Source organism: Triticum urartu, chromosome 2A (assembly GCF_056163025.1).
Source record: "Triticum urartu cultivar PI428250 chromosome 2A, HENAU_Tu73, whole genome shotgun sequence".
NCBI classification, from domain to species: Eukaryota; Viridiplantae; Streptophyta; class Magnoliopsida; order Poales; family Poaceae; genus Triticum; species Triticum urartu.
The window spans coordinates 378,071,938-378,085,984 of record NC_141874.1 but is presented as its reverse complement, the minus strand read 5'-3'; the positions used below and the strand labels follow the sequence as shown (position 1 = coordinate 378,085,984).

The window sequence follows — 14,047 nt, the reverse complement described above, 5'->3', positions numbered from 1 at the left end:
AAATATTATTTTACTTTTACGAAAGTGCAGAACAAATATACTCATTTAAAAAATGTACGCAATCTTTGCATGCATGCACCTAGGAATCATATAGAAACAGTACAAATAAACATAATTTCCAAACAGTACAAATAAACAGAATTTCGAAACTTCATATAGAAACAGTACAAATCATCACGTAACAGTACAAATCAAGTTTTCTGGCACACATGTGCGAATAAAAATAGCATAGGTTATTCAGACATAACAGTACAAATCATCTCGTAACAGTACAAATCAAGTTTTCTGGCACACATGTGCGAATAAAAATAGCATAGGTTATTCAGACATGACTCGTGCGATCACTTTTATTCTTCCTACAAACCAAGCTGCGTCTCTACGCCCAGTTCCTGAACAAAACATAAAGAAATGGGTGAGCAAATATAGTTGGTAAAATCAAAGTAGCAACATAACAAAAATAAAAAGGTTGCAACTCACTTCTCGTTCTTACTGCATGTAGCCTTGTTATGACCTGGGAGACCACACAGACAGCACAAAGGACCACTTTTCTTCTCTGTAAAATCTTTTGGCCTACCATTCTTTGTAACGTCGGGGCCCCTCTTCGATCGCCCCTTCTTAGGTGCACCCTTCGTCGAAACTTTCTGAGGATCACCAATACCAGGCTCAACTTGTTGCGCCTGACTTGCCTCCTTCTTCAGCATAGCATACCTTCTACTTCCTATAAGTTCCTCCTCTGAAATCTTTTTCTGCGCTATTATGTTGTCCAGACACTTCATCAAATCGTCGTACAAGAAGGGATCATTTGCTGCAACATGAGCAGCTTCTGCGGTTTTAATGGTTATTGCACTATGCCGTTCTCTCTCCAATGGCCCTGACCAACCCCATCCAAACATATCACTCTTCCGCTGCACAGGCAACCCATCTCTCGCATGTTTGGACAACCGATGCATGACACAACACTTTGGTATTTCAGTTAAGTTCAGATGATGGAGAACAAATAGAATGTGTTTGCATGGCAGCCCTTTCCGAACCATCCTAAGACAACTGCATGTAATAGTTTGTTCTGAGTTACCTGGTTCATAAACAACATTGTACCTGAACTTGTGGTTATCCTTCCATGTCACCATGAATGTTTGACGCCCAATTCCCACGAGCGTCTCAAATATCTCCAGCTGACCCGTCTTATGCAAATCATCTTGCAGGATGTAGAAATTAGCAGGTGTGAATACTTTGGCAGCATGCTCCTCAAGGGCCTTATATTTAGTAACCGACGGTGGTTCCTTCTGGAATGCCTCGCAGTCATCGTACGCCTCGTTCTCACGCAGGCGAACTATACAGTTCTCATAATGCACCACCAAATCAACAATTGTCATACCGTAGTCCAGGTGAAGGTGAAGGCAGGAGTTGAGGCTTTCACTCCTCTGGTTACTTCGCATACCAAGGAAAAAACCATCGGAAAGATATGAAGCTGCCCAAAGTCTCCTCTTCCTGTACATCCTGTCAAGCCACTCTTTGGTTCTATCCGTCTTCCACTTATCATAGAAAGCTTTCCATCTCTTCTCAAAGTTCGCTTGAGAGGTGGCATAGTACAGGAGCGATCTAAACTCATCCAGTGACTTGTAATGCAGGTGCCTTTGCATATTTTTCTCTATATGCCAGGAGCAAAGACGATGGAAAACATCTGAAAGGACAGTCCGAATAGCCCGGATCATTGCAGCGTCACCGTCTGTGATTATTGACTTTGGCTTCACCTGACAGTTTGCCTTCATAAATGTCTGCAGCAGCCACACGTATGTCCCTTCCGTCTCGTCAGCAATGATGGCACAACCAAACACTGTGGTGCAACGGTGGTTGTTAACTCCGACAAAGGGGACGAACGGCATACCGTATCTGTTCATCTTATATGTGCTATCAAACACGACCACATCTCCGTAGTCCTGATAGTCCCTCCGCGACTGTGCATCGCACCAGAACATACTCTTCAATCGCCCTTCCTTGTCACGCACATACTCAAAAAAAAACTCAGGGTCCTTCTCCTTCCTGCTCCTCATAATGCCAACTGCCGTCTCTGCATCTCCCTTTGCAATGAGCTTCGGTTTTTCTCTGCAACAAAGATTGTAAATGTCCCTCCTGATAAGCCCGCACTTATCGTACGAACCGTATCTGCTGATGAAGTTGTCCATTATAATATGCTTTCTTATCCCGGCTGCTTCCATCGCCAATATCTCTGCCCTCTGGCCATCTCCAATCCGTCTGTGTGACCACAAAAAACAAACCTCATCGGGCCGAGCCATCGCGTGGTTGTGATCATCCACGAATGATGCCACGAACCAAACGCCACGTTCTTTGTCTAGCTTCACCACCATATGTGCACCGCAGTCGCAACGAGTCTCCGGTCTAAGCCTGCGCTTGCGGCTCTCCATGGTTATGAACTTGCTCTGCCTTCTCCCTGCCCTGGAGCAAAGAAACCGCCGGTACCATATCATTCCCAAAGCACCTCGTTTCACCTTCTGTTTCCTGATACTAAACCCGTGCTCTCTGGCGTGATTGTTGTAGAATATGTATGCATCCCCTTGCGACCGAAAGGTCATAGCCATGACCTTCCAATGTGTCTCAAGCATCTTCTGCTCCCTTTGAGCCTCCTCAATATCAATCTCTCCCTCATCGTCATCAAGTACATGACCATCTGACTCCTCCTAAAACATTCATTTGAAAATATATATGTCAATTACTATCATTTAAATCATACTATTGATCGATGTACAACATCTAACAACTAACCTGGCTCAAGTTATCTGCAAATGATTCCTGCCAACTATGTTGCACATTGTCAACATCCACATCTTCCTGTAAATTTGTACACAAAATATATAGTTAGCCATGCCATACTTTGCAAATTCAAAAATAAAAACAAAATATACGCCACTTACGTTGTCGCTATTTGCGCCATGTTCATTATTATCAAAATCCTCCGAAGGTAAGATATCATATGACGAGACGGAATCGTTGTCGCTGCTGTCATCATCTTCGTTCAAATTATCGTTATCGGTCTTAGTCACCTTATCAGTACCATTCTCGTCCCTCCCGAATGCTGATTCTTCGTCCATGTCAACACGCCAAACTCACAGAACTGCAAAACATCGTGTGTTAGGTTTAGTACAATGCATCATGCGCAAAGCAACGCTAGTTCTGTAAATCATGCCCTAGTCCGTAGAGGAGGCGTTGCGGCGGGAGGTTTTGATGAACCCTAAACCCTAAATCAGTACATGCATGAACTAGCCCTCACTTCTATCCATCATGCCCGCCCCATGCCCGCTAGGTTTAGATGACAAACCTTGGCCCGCGGTGTAGACGTCGCCGGCGTTCGACGACAGTGCTGCAGAGGCGGCGTCAGACGTCGAGCCCTTCACGTCCCCGGCGTAGGACGACGATGGTGAGATGCAGCGACGGACGACGTTGCGACGGCGAGGGCGGTGTCGGACGGGGTTCGGGCGGCGAGGGCGGTGTCAGACGTCGGGCCCTTCACGTCCGCGTCGTCGGACGACGGTGAGATGCGGCGACGGGCGATGTTGGGACGGCGAGGGCGGCGACGGGCGACGTTGGGATGGCGAGGGTGGCCTCGGACGGGGTTCGGACGGCGGCGATCCGCGGCGGTGGCGATCGGCCACTTTGGAACTACCGTGATCGGCGGGCGGGCGACCAGATGGGCGGGCGAGAAGATGGGGGCGGGCCTAGATCGTGGGTAGTTTTTGCGGGCGGGCGACCAGATGGGTAGTTTTTTTTCAACCGCGTATACGTATGCCCGGCAGAGCCGTACAATACGAGGTGGGCATACGTCTCTTCCGTATGCCCATTCTGCTTTTCTACGTTTTGTTGGGGGGGGGTCTACCGAAGCAAGGCCCTCTCTTGTTTCTAAACTCCGAGTTTTTTGTTCTGCATTCTTGAGTCATTGATGAAAGCAAACTGAACCTTAGGGGCCGCCACCTCAGGTCGTTCAAGTACGCGGCCACCGGAGGTTCGCTGTCGCAGTGCCCCCTGAATCCCACTGCTCCCGTGCCAACTAAGAAGGATCTGGGCCTCATACATTTGATTTTGTATGTTTTGTCATTTTCACCTATTTTATTTCAGCAAATATGGTTGTTGATGCTTGCCTTGTTATGCTACTACAAATTTGCAGGACAAAACAAACTTCACCATACTCTAGAACAAAAAGATGAGCAACACAGTGGAGCTACACAAAAACGACACCGACGTTGCCCACAGACTGTCGTGGTGTCCATGTCGAGGTCAAGTGCCATCCCATTGCTGGACAACCCTCCTGGAGTCCGACACTGCTTAGTGTTGCCGGCGTTTATGTCAATCGTGAAACAGAGCAGAGTTTTTGTCGTACGCTTTACTGTCCTTAGAGTACGATATAGCATTCTTCGTCCCCTTGGAAGGTTCAGCATTCTAAATGATCAGAACAAAAACAATATAAAATTAGTGTGATGCTACTTATGTATGTTGGTACCAAGCTTGACGATGTATTGGTGTGCTACACTTGATGATGGGTTGTGGATGTAGCACACGAAGTGTATGTATTGTTGTGTGTAATTTTCTTGAATTTCAATAGCATGTGAAGTTCATGTTTTAGAAATTCCTAAGTTCACATGTACCACATACCCAAGAAATTGCTCAATGAGAAAAAGGACCACCTAGGCCATTTCATCAACAGCAAAAAATGTCGTGAGACAAAAAAAATCACAAGATAGTATAATAGAGTAAGTTAGTGGAAAGTGCAAAAAAACCATAATTTTGTTTGTAAGTTTAACCATTCTAAAAAATACCTTGAAGTTTAATTTTAAATAATAGTGTTGTTCATTTTTTTATTACAAACCTGTGATTTTTTCGTTACTACAGAATAAACCAAGAAGTTCAAAAAAATGGAGCAGTTCGAAAAGTTTATAAAAAATGGTGTTTCCACATATTACTAAAAACGGTGAAATACAATTTTAACTAACATAGAAGTTCAAAATGTTATTCCAAAACAAAGAAGCTCAAATAAAAGACGAGCAATTTAAAAAGTTTGTAAACATGGATCTTCCCCTATTTCTTTTTAAAGATATAGAGGTTCAAATTTAAATAAGTGAGTGGGTCGATGTTTATTACATAGCTAGCACTTTTCCCTTCACTAATGAATAACACCAAGAAGTCCTTTAAAAATGAAGTTGTTTGATGTTTATAAAAATCTTAGATTTTCTCCGATACAACAGAATAAAACCAAGAAGTTCAATTTTCAAAAACGGAGTAGTTCAATGCATATTAAAAACTTAATGTTTTCTCGTTACAGAAGAATAAAACCAAGAAGTTTAATTTTAAATGGCAGAGCAGTTTAATAGTTATTTGAAAACTCAGTTTTTTTGGTACTAAAAGAATAATACCAATATGTTCTATTCGAAATAACGAAGAAGTTCAACGTTTCTAACGAAACTTCAATTTTCACATTTCTAAAACACCCACAAAGAAGTTCAAAATTAAAAAAGTGAGCAGTTCGTTGTATATAGAAAACTCAGATTTTTTTCGTTATAAAGTGAAATAGAGAGAAGTTCAAATTGACAACAGACGGAAGTTCACGTACTCCATGGTGTGTGTTTCATATGAGAAAATAGGAGTAAAATGGCGAAGTCCAAAAATTTTGTTGCTAGAAGTTCAAGTGCACAGACCGGGAAAAATCAAAAAGTTCCTCTTGTTCAACAAGTTTCCACAACAGAAGCTCAAATTAAAATAAAAAAAGTTTAGAAAATTTAATTAGTAAATGGATTTCCCCGTTTCCAAAAGAAACCTAGAAATTCAAATTAAAGTAATGGACCGGTTCAATGTTTATTGAAAACTCAGATTCTAACCGCTAATAGAAAATAAAACCAATGTGAGGTTCGAATTAAAATAACATGAAAGTTTGGAGTTTATTAAAACCTAAGATTTACATGTTTGAAAAACAAAAACAAAAACCAATGTCATTTTGGCATTTTTAAAACCAACTCATAAAAATGAAAAACATTTCTTGCTAGAAGATGAAGTGCTCGACGAGGGAAAGTTGGAAATTGCTACCCACTTTATGCACACATAATTCTCTCTCCCTTTCTGTCTATCTTTTTACAAATAAATCAAAATTTAAAAAATGTGGAGGGGGTCCAATATTTATGACAAAACTAGGATATTTTTATGCTAAAGGAAAAAAAACAAGAAGTCCAAATTAAAAATAGAGAAGTTTGATATTTATAAAGAAACCCAGATTTTCCTTATTAGTAAAGAATAAAAATGACGAAGTTCAAATTAAAATAGAGTAGCTCGATGTATACGGGAAACTCAAATTATTACCATCTCTAAGAAAAAACTATGAAGTGCAATTTACAAAAAAAAATGTTTCATGCTTATTTAAAAACATATTTCCTTTCTAAAAATATGACTAAGAAGTTGGAAATTATAATAACAGAGAAGTTCGAAGTATATAAAAAAACTCAGATTTGTTGCAAGAAGTTCAGGTGCACCTCCGTGCACGGTTTAGAAATTTTATTGCGGGACGTCCGACCTCTAGTTACATGTTTTAAAATGGCAAAAAATGGCGTCCGACGTTCAATTGCGTGTAATTCGACGTATATACAAAATGCGTAGAAGTTCATAGTGAAAACAATGAGAAGTTCAAGTACTGCAAGGAATGCATTTTAGGTGAAAATAAAAGTATAGAAAAATAAAAGCTTAAAAGGTTTTCTGAAAGAAGTTCAAGTGCTCTTTCTGGGGAAGTTCAAAAATTCTTGCAAGAGAGGTTCACCTTGTCTTTCCATGTTTAATTTCTTCCGTATAAAAATCAAATACAATTATTTACTCAAAATAAAAAAGGTGAAGTCCAAATTAAAATAACAGAGAAGTTTGGAGTTTATTAAAACCTAGGATTTTACCTATTCAAAAAATAATAATAAAACACAACGCCTTGCACTTTTAAAAACAACTCATAAACGAAAAAAATGGTTGCTAGAAGTTCAAGTGCTCAGCGAGGAAAAGTTTAAAAAATTCTTGTGAGAGAGGTTCACCGTGTATTTAGATGTCCAAAATACATAAAAAATATGTTGTTTTTTGTGTTTTAAAATAATTCTCTCAAACCAAAGAGAAGTTCAAAATGATAACTACCTGAAGTTCACATACTACATGGTGTGTATTTCATATAAGAAAAATAAATAAAGTAAAATAGAGTGAAGTTCAAACAGACATGCCCTGGAAGTTCAACTACTTGAGGCAGTGCAAAAAACAGTAAGTCAAAAAACAGCACGTCAAGAATAGAGTGAAGTTCAAACAGACATGCCTGCGAAGTTCAACTACTTCACGCAGTGCATTTACATTCGCGATGAAGGCAGAAATCATGATCTCGTCATTTTCTAATTTACTTCAAAATGACAGGAATATCATTTTGTGTAAGTTCAAGTTCTCGGTCGGACAAAGTTTAAAAAATATTGTGAGAGAGGTTTGTACACAAAGAATATCATTTATGTAACACTGACGAAAATGGATGAGAAAATTACAAACGAAAATACGTCACAGAAGTTCAACATGAAAACAGCAGGAAGTTCACCAACTACACTGAATGAATTTCGGATGAAAAACTTTTGAAATCGTCGCTAGTATGAAAAAATGATCAACACGAGAAAGTTGCATGTTTAAAGCAGCTTTCCACCGGTATATCACTTGCTCAATTTCGGTGAGTGTTTTTGTGAGTGGATGAAGAGCTACGAGCAAAAAAATCATGTGAAAAACAGAGTGAAGTTCAACAAAACATGTCGAGAAGTTCAAGTTCTTCACGCGGTGCATTTTTTAATAATCTGTTTTGTGATAAAGGCAGAACGAATGATCTCGTCATTTTTGAAATTACTTGAAAACGGCTAGGAATTAGAGAAAACCATCAACATGAAAAAGTTTCGCATTTTCCATAGCTTTTCAACGGTATATTATCAGCGAAAATACGTTTTCAGCCATTTTAAAAATTGACATAAAACCGCAATGAATTAGGAGAAATAATAGTACCAAAAAGTTTCGCATTTCCTCAAGCTTTCCAACGCCATATCATTTGCTGCATTCAGACGTAAGGTTAAAAAATTAGCTCGAAAATATGAACTCGGTGGAACCTGTACCGTTTTCCAAATTAATTTTAAACCATTCAAATTAGAAAAAACTTTCAACAAGAGAAAGTAGCGCATTTTCATAAGCTTGCCAACGCCATATCTTTCCCTCAATTGGATAGGCCGTTTAGAAATGACATCGAAAATACGAACTCAGCTGTTCGGTTTGCGAAATTTTATGATTTTCCAAATTACTCTTTAACCATAGGAAATTAGAGAAAACTTTCAACATGTGGAAGGAGCGGTTTTATAGCAGCTTTCCAATGCCATATTATTTGCCTCATTCCAATAAACGGTTTAGAAATGCGATCGAAAATCCGATTCATGTTTTTTTGTATGAAGAAAACACGGTTTTCAAAACTGCTCTTAAACAACTTACATTTTGCCAAAAATTTAACTTGGGTCATGATACTGGTGTCCATATCTTTCAAACGGTATATCGCAAGCCCATTTGGGCAATGTTGACGGAAGCTCAACCTAGCACTGGGAGAAGTTCAGGTCGAACAACTCATGTAGTAAAATTACAAAAAAACGCAATTTCATCACGACCCGAGAGCAAAATCCGCCAAAGAACGAGATTCCTATTTAAAATGGGTATTTAGTTGTTAAAAATGTTTCTAGATTACACTAACATCATATAGAACACGACTAACCAGAATAACTCGTGCGGGGAGACACTGTCGCGAAGATAGCCCAAAGGTCGGGTTCCTAGAGAGGGAAGTTCAGGCGTGTAACTCGGCAAGTTCATGTTGTGATCAGAATAATATTCTGATCCCGTGATCAGAATAGTGTTTATGTGTGTGTGTGTATACATAAACACTATATATATACATGTTATTCTTTTGTAGTCAGAGAAAATCACACGGCTTATTAGTAGCAATCATCCGTGTTATTATTGTTCTTCGCACACATTTCTAATGACGGACCTGTTTGCCACGTATCACACACATCTTTTTGATTTGAACCATTTCCATTGTATTTCCTAACCACACACGGGTCATCCTAGTGAACCGTATGTTGTATATCGCACACACCTTCATCTGGCTGCCTGTTTCTTTTGTTCTTCCTCATCACAAATAGTTCATCCGAGTGAACCATATGCTATATATCGCACACGCCTTCATCTGGCTGCCCATTTCTTTTGTTCCGCCTCATCGCAAACAGTTCATTGAACTGAAATGTATGCCCTACATCGCACACGCAATTAAAATCAGAACCATGTTTGATGCATCCATCATTGCAAACATTTTGCACCATTTTGACGGGTTTTTACACCATCATTTGCGAGTATGGCATCGGCGCATTGCACATAGTTTCGTCGAAGGGTCTCTGATCGTAGTGTCGCGTTTGGACCATCCTGCAATAGTGCTCTTCCCAAATGACGGCGAGAAGGGATCCCACAACGGCCAAATTTGAAGGGAGACAACTAGTACATGCTATCCTGACAAAAGTAGTCTTCGTTTGCAAAAGCCTCTAGTGGTGACGCCACGGTGGGCTCAGCGATGACCTCCATCCTGCCGTCCTGGTGGTCTTGGTCTTGTTGCACCGAAATGGAAACCTTTGCTTGATTCCTCGGGACTCCGCGCTTGCGCTTGCCTCCTTAGCACCAAAGAGGAAACTAGTACACTGCGCCCGCTGGCGCAGGCCTGGCCTTGGTCTTCATGGCTCATGTCATCTGAACCTCGTGACCAGAATGACAACACTAAGTACGCTTCGACTAGGTGGGTCCCGACTATCAGTCACTTCCTTGCGTGCGAAGATGTAGCTGGTGGGTCCCAGCAGTCAGCGGGGCGAATCATTTTGTTCCCGTAATATGGACGCACTTCCTTGCGTGCGAAGATGTAGCTGGTGGGTCCCAGCAGTCAGGGGGAAATGTTTTTTTGCGAAATACGGTGGCCCGTCCGGTGGGTCCCTGCTGTCAGGTGGAGGTATAATTATTTTGCGTGTAATAAGGAGGCACTTCCTTGCTGCGGCCATGGACCCAGCTCTCAGCCTCTCCACGTACATTACTCTTTCGATGGAAGTCGTTTGTTGACCACATTGACCACGCTGTGCCGAGAGCACCAAGGCGGTGGACGATAGCGAGGCCTAGGAAGGGGACGAGGCGGAGCCGGGGAAGACGCGGTAGTGGATGCCCACGCGGAGAGGAGTATGAGGGTTCACTGGTTCGGCTGCGGTGTGAGGCTGCTGTCACCAGAGAATAACATGAGGTGTGGGTGAGTATAGAGGGATGGCATGGCCAGCAGTGGTAGCATAGCCGGACATGGGAGGCAGGAGCAGGAGGCACGGCCGACAATTGTTTGGGCAGCTAGAGCAAGAAGACCAGAGGTTGAAGAAGCACTAGGGCCGTTGGATGGACATCGTATGGTCACTCGAGCTAGAATCGTTCATATTGACTAAGTTGACAAAGCCCTCCGTCCCTGTCATCTTAGTAGGCCCACAAGTCAGCCTCCCACTATGGTGGGTCCCAGCTAGCAGGGGGAGTGTTCATTTTTTGTGTGTAATAACGAGGCACTTCCTTGCATGCGAAGATATAGCTGGTGGGTCCGACCTATCAGCGGGGGAACGTTTTTTTGCGAAATACAAAGGCCCTTCCAGTGGGTCCCAGCTATCAGGTGGAGGAATCATTATTTTGCATGTAATAAGGAGGTATTTCCTTGTGTGCGGCCATGTACCCAGCTGTTAGCCTCTCCACGTACAATCCGCTTCCGATGCATGTCGTTTGTTGACCACGTTGACCACGCCGCGCCGAGAGCACCAGGGGGTGGACGACGGCGAGGCCTAGGAAGGGAATGACACGGAGCCAAGGAAGACTCGGTAGTTGTTTCCCACACGGAGGGGAATGCGAGGGTTTACTGGTTCGTCTGTCATCGCCGGAGAATAACAGCAGGTGTGGGTGAGTAGAGGGATGGCTAGGCCACCAATGGGAGAACGATGGGGCGGTGAGGCCTGCATGACAGCATATCTGGCCGCGGGAGGAGGGAGCAGGCAGTCCCGCCGGTGCTTGTTTGAGCGGCTGGAGCAGGAAGAGCAGAGATTGAAGAAGCACGACGACCGTTGGATGGACATCCAACAGTTACTACTCTCGTGTGTTGACTAAGTTGACATGGCGTTGCGTGTGCGTCAACCTTATTTTTTAGGAAAGCATACACGTCAACCTGTAGTAGGCGCACAAGTCAGCCTCAAATCTGTGGAAAACAACATACAACCCATCTGCCATTATTTCTAATAATTTACAGCCCATTTGCCAATTCTTAAGAATTTTTTTGAGCCCATCTTCTTTTTGTTAGCATTACACCCCATATTGTGACCATGGTTAAAAATTATACGAAATTTTGCATATTTTGGTGCGGTCAACTGTTTTTAATCCCGAAATATCGAGTCACATTCAAACTATTTTGAAAAATAATTTATATAAATATAAAATCCAAATAATTGTCCACGCATAAAAATCAATGGAATTTAACATCTTGTAATGAAAAAAAATTGAAACTAATTCCCGGTTTGATGTGTTTTAAAAATGTACAGCCCATTTCTGGGCAAACTGAATGAAACTCTCCTCGTCTTGAAAGATTTGCGGCCCAGCAGGGCTGATAAAGCAAGTAGGCCTTGTTTGTGTATTTCTTCAAAAAATAGAACTGGGCTAGCCATTTTCAGCAAGAAAAAAACACAATTGGGCTCATGATGTGGTAAACATAAATAAAACCCTGGCTAGACAGGCTACAGCCCCCGCACAATCCCGTTGTTACCCTGATCCGTCGCTAAAACTAGTATAAATAACAACTGCTCGTTCCTCAAAAAAGTAAATAACAACTGCACGACCTGCTGGGTCCCTGGTGTCAGCCGCTCATTGTGTAATTCTCTCGTTTATTGACTACATTGACAATGGCGTGAGCCCCAGATGTCCAACCATTAGGAGGAACCATTTTTTGGGATTATAATGACGAGGCACTTGCTTGCGTACTGCCATGACGCTGGTGGGTCCCTACTGTCATCCTCTCCACGTACAGTCATATCCTTGTTCCTCTCGGTTGTTGACGACGTTGACAATGCAAGAGGGCGGTGCACCGCGCACGGTGAGCAAACCAAGGCCGAGACGACGGTGAGGCCTCAGATAGAACAAACTGGAGCCATGCAAGATGCCTTGGTCCAGTCGCACGCGGAGGGGAGTACGAGGGTTGACTGGTTCGGGTGCGGGTGCGTGTTGGGGCTGACGTCGCCAGAGAATAACAGGACGAGTGGGGGAATAGAGGAAGGGACTGGCCAACGTTGGAGGGTACGGTAGGGCGGCAGAGGCACAGCCAGCCATGGGAGGCGGGAGCAGGCGAAGCCGACGGGGTGGTTTGGTTTGGGCGGCTGGAGGAAGAAGACAAGAGATAGAAGATACACGACAGATGTTGGATGTCAATCCAACGGCTGGTAGGCATAATTTTTTTTGACTAGCTAGTAAGTCGACACCACCTTGGATAGGCTATTTCCTGTGGGTCCCAAATGTCAGAATCCAAATCTGTCACGGTCATGTAGCCTTTCCTATGAAAATTTACAACCCATTTGGTGTGCTAGTTCGAAATAAGTTTGTGGGTGCTGATGGGGGCAAATCACTTGGCTTCTGTAATGCACAGTGAGCTCAAGAAGCCGGCGAGAGTGATGTTATTTCCCTTGGTCGGGATTTGTTATAATACTTCACCCTAAATTAAACGAATGGCAAGCCATTTTCCTTGTTTTAAAGAAAATATGACAGTCACAGCCGAGTTGAAAAGAGCAAGAACATCCAACTCCAGCTTACAAACTGTACAAAAGCACAAGGGTTAATTGTTCATCAGGTTTAGACAAAACCCAGGTTGAAAAGGGCAACAACATCTAACTCAAGCACTGTTTTCGGCAGTCACAGTCAAATGGATCGGTCAGGTCCATAGAATGAACATCTCGGGTCGTAAAATTTACTGGATTATGACCACAATATGTTGTAAATAGAAGCTCGACACGTTCAAAAGCTCTTTTGCCCACCTGAAACTCCTTTTTTTGCTCTTCGACATACCCATCTGTCAAAACCATGCTGCTGACAAACTTAAGCCTCATGGACAATAGTAACCTCGCATTCAGCAGGAAGAATGTGACAAATCTAGTGTTTGCATGGTTGGCTACATATCGTTCTAGCATTATTGTCTTCAATCGAATGTCATGAGAAGTGAAAAAATCCCGGTGCTTACGAATCCACTGATTGGTTATAACTTTCTTACCCCGTCCTGTCGCCTAAATAGACATGAAGATTGAAAACATTTAAGGTCTAAAAAAAGAGTGTGGAAAGAGCAACAACTGAACGGTTAATTCTAGTACACTGTATGCAGGCTTCCAATGTGCGTGAAATTATCACCTTTATATACAACTTCTCCAGACATGGAAAGCATTGCAGCAAGACAATAATCTTGTTCAGATCAAAACTATTCATTTGGATATATAAGATCTTGACAGAATCCAGTACCATTGATAGGCTATCAATGGAGAAACTCTTCATTGAGCATACAACATAATATTAGTACAAAATGTGTACTCCGAGATGATATATAACTTATGCGCAGAAATTTAAAATGCAGCTTATGGTTACAAGTGTAGATGATAATATAAAGTACCTGAAGAACTATGGAGCCAAACACCATATTTAAATGAGCACAAAGATCATGTATTACACCCAAGGTCTCCTGTTTAGGCGCAAAGAGGACGGTTATTTGCGACGGTGAATAACTAGAATCTGTTAGAGTATTATATATATATAAACATGAAGATTATTCTGATCACGGGATCAGAATAATATTCTGATCACAACCTGACCGGCCCCGCTAGTAGTACGTTGAACTTCCCTGTGAACTAGGTTGAACTTCCGCCAACATTGCCGAAATGGG

At 42.3% G+C, this 14,047-nt stretch overlaps 1 protein-coding gene across 1 annotated transcript; it reads right to left on the bottom strand.

The window, feature by feature from the left end:
- Nucleotides 1–473: 473 nt before the first annotated feature.
- On the bottom strand, nt 474–3,107 carry LOC147985174 (protein FAR1-RELATED SEQUENCE 5-like). Its single transcript, XM_087539850.1, has 3 exons — nt 2,931–3,107; nt 2,782–2,847; nt 474–2,696 (listed from the first exon to the last, which is right to left on the bottom strand). Exons 1-3 carry the CDS (start codon nt 3,105–3,107, stop codon nt 474–476), a joined length of 2,466 nt encoding a protein of 821 aa, XP_087395976.1.
- Nucleotides 3,108–14,047: the final 10,940 nt, after the last annotated feature.

Excerpts from the sequence above, each read along its gene's own strand:
- LOC147985174 (XM_087539850.1), bottom strand. The coding sequence starts at position 3,107 with ATGGACGAAGAATCAGCATTCGGGAGGGACGAGAATGGTACTGATAAG. Across the intron at positions 2,848-2,930 it reads ATGGCGCAAATAGCGACAAC|GAAGATGTGGATGTTGACAA; the intron begins GTAAGTGGCGTA and ends ACAAATTTACAG. Across the intron at positions 2,697-2,781 it reads TTGCAGATAACTTGAGCCAG|GAGGAGTCAGATGGTCATGT; the intron begins GTTAGTTGTTAG and ends TGAATGTTTTAG.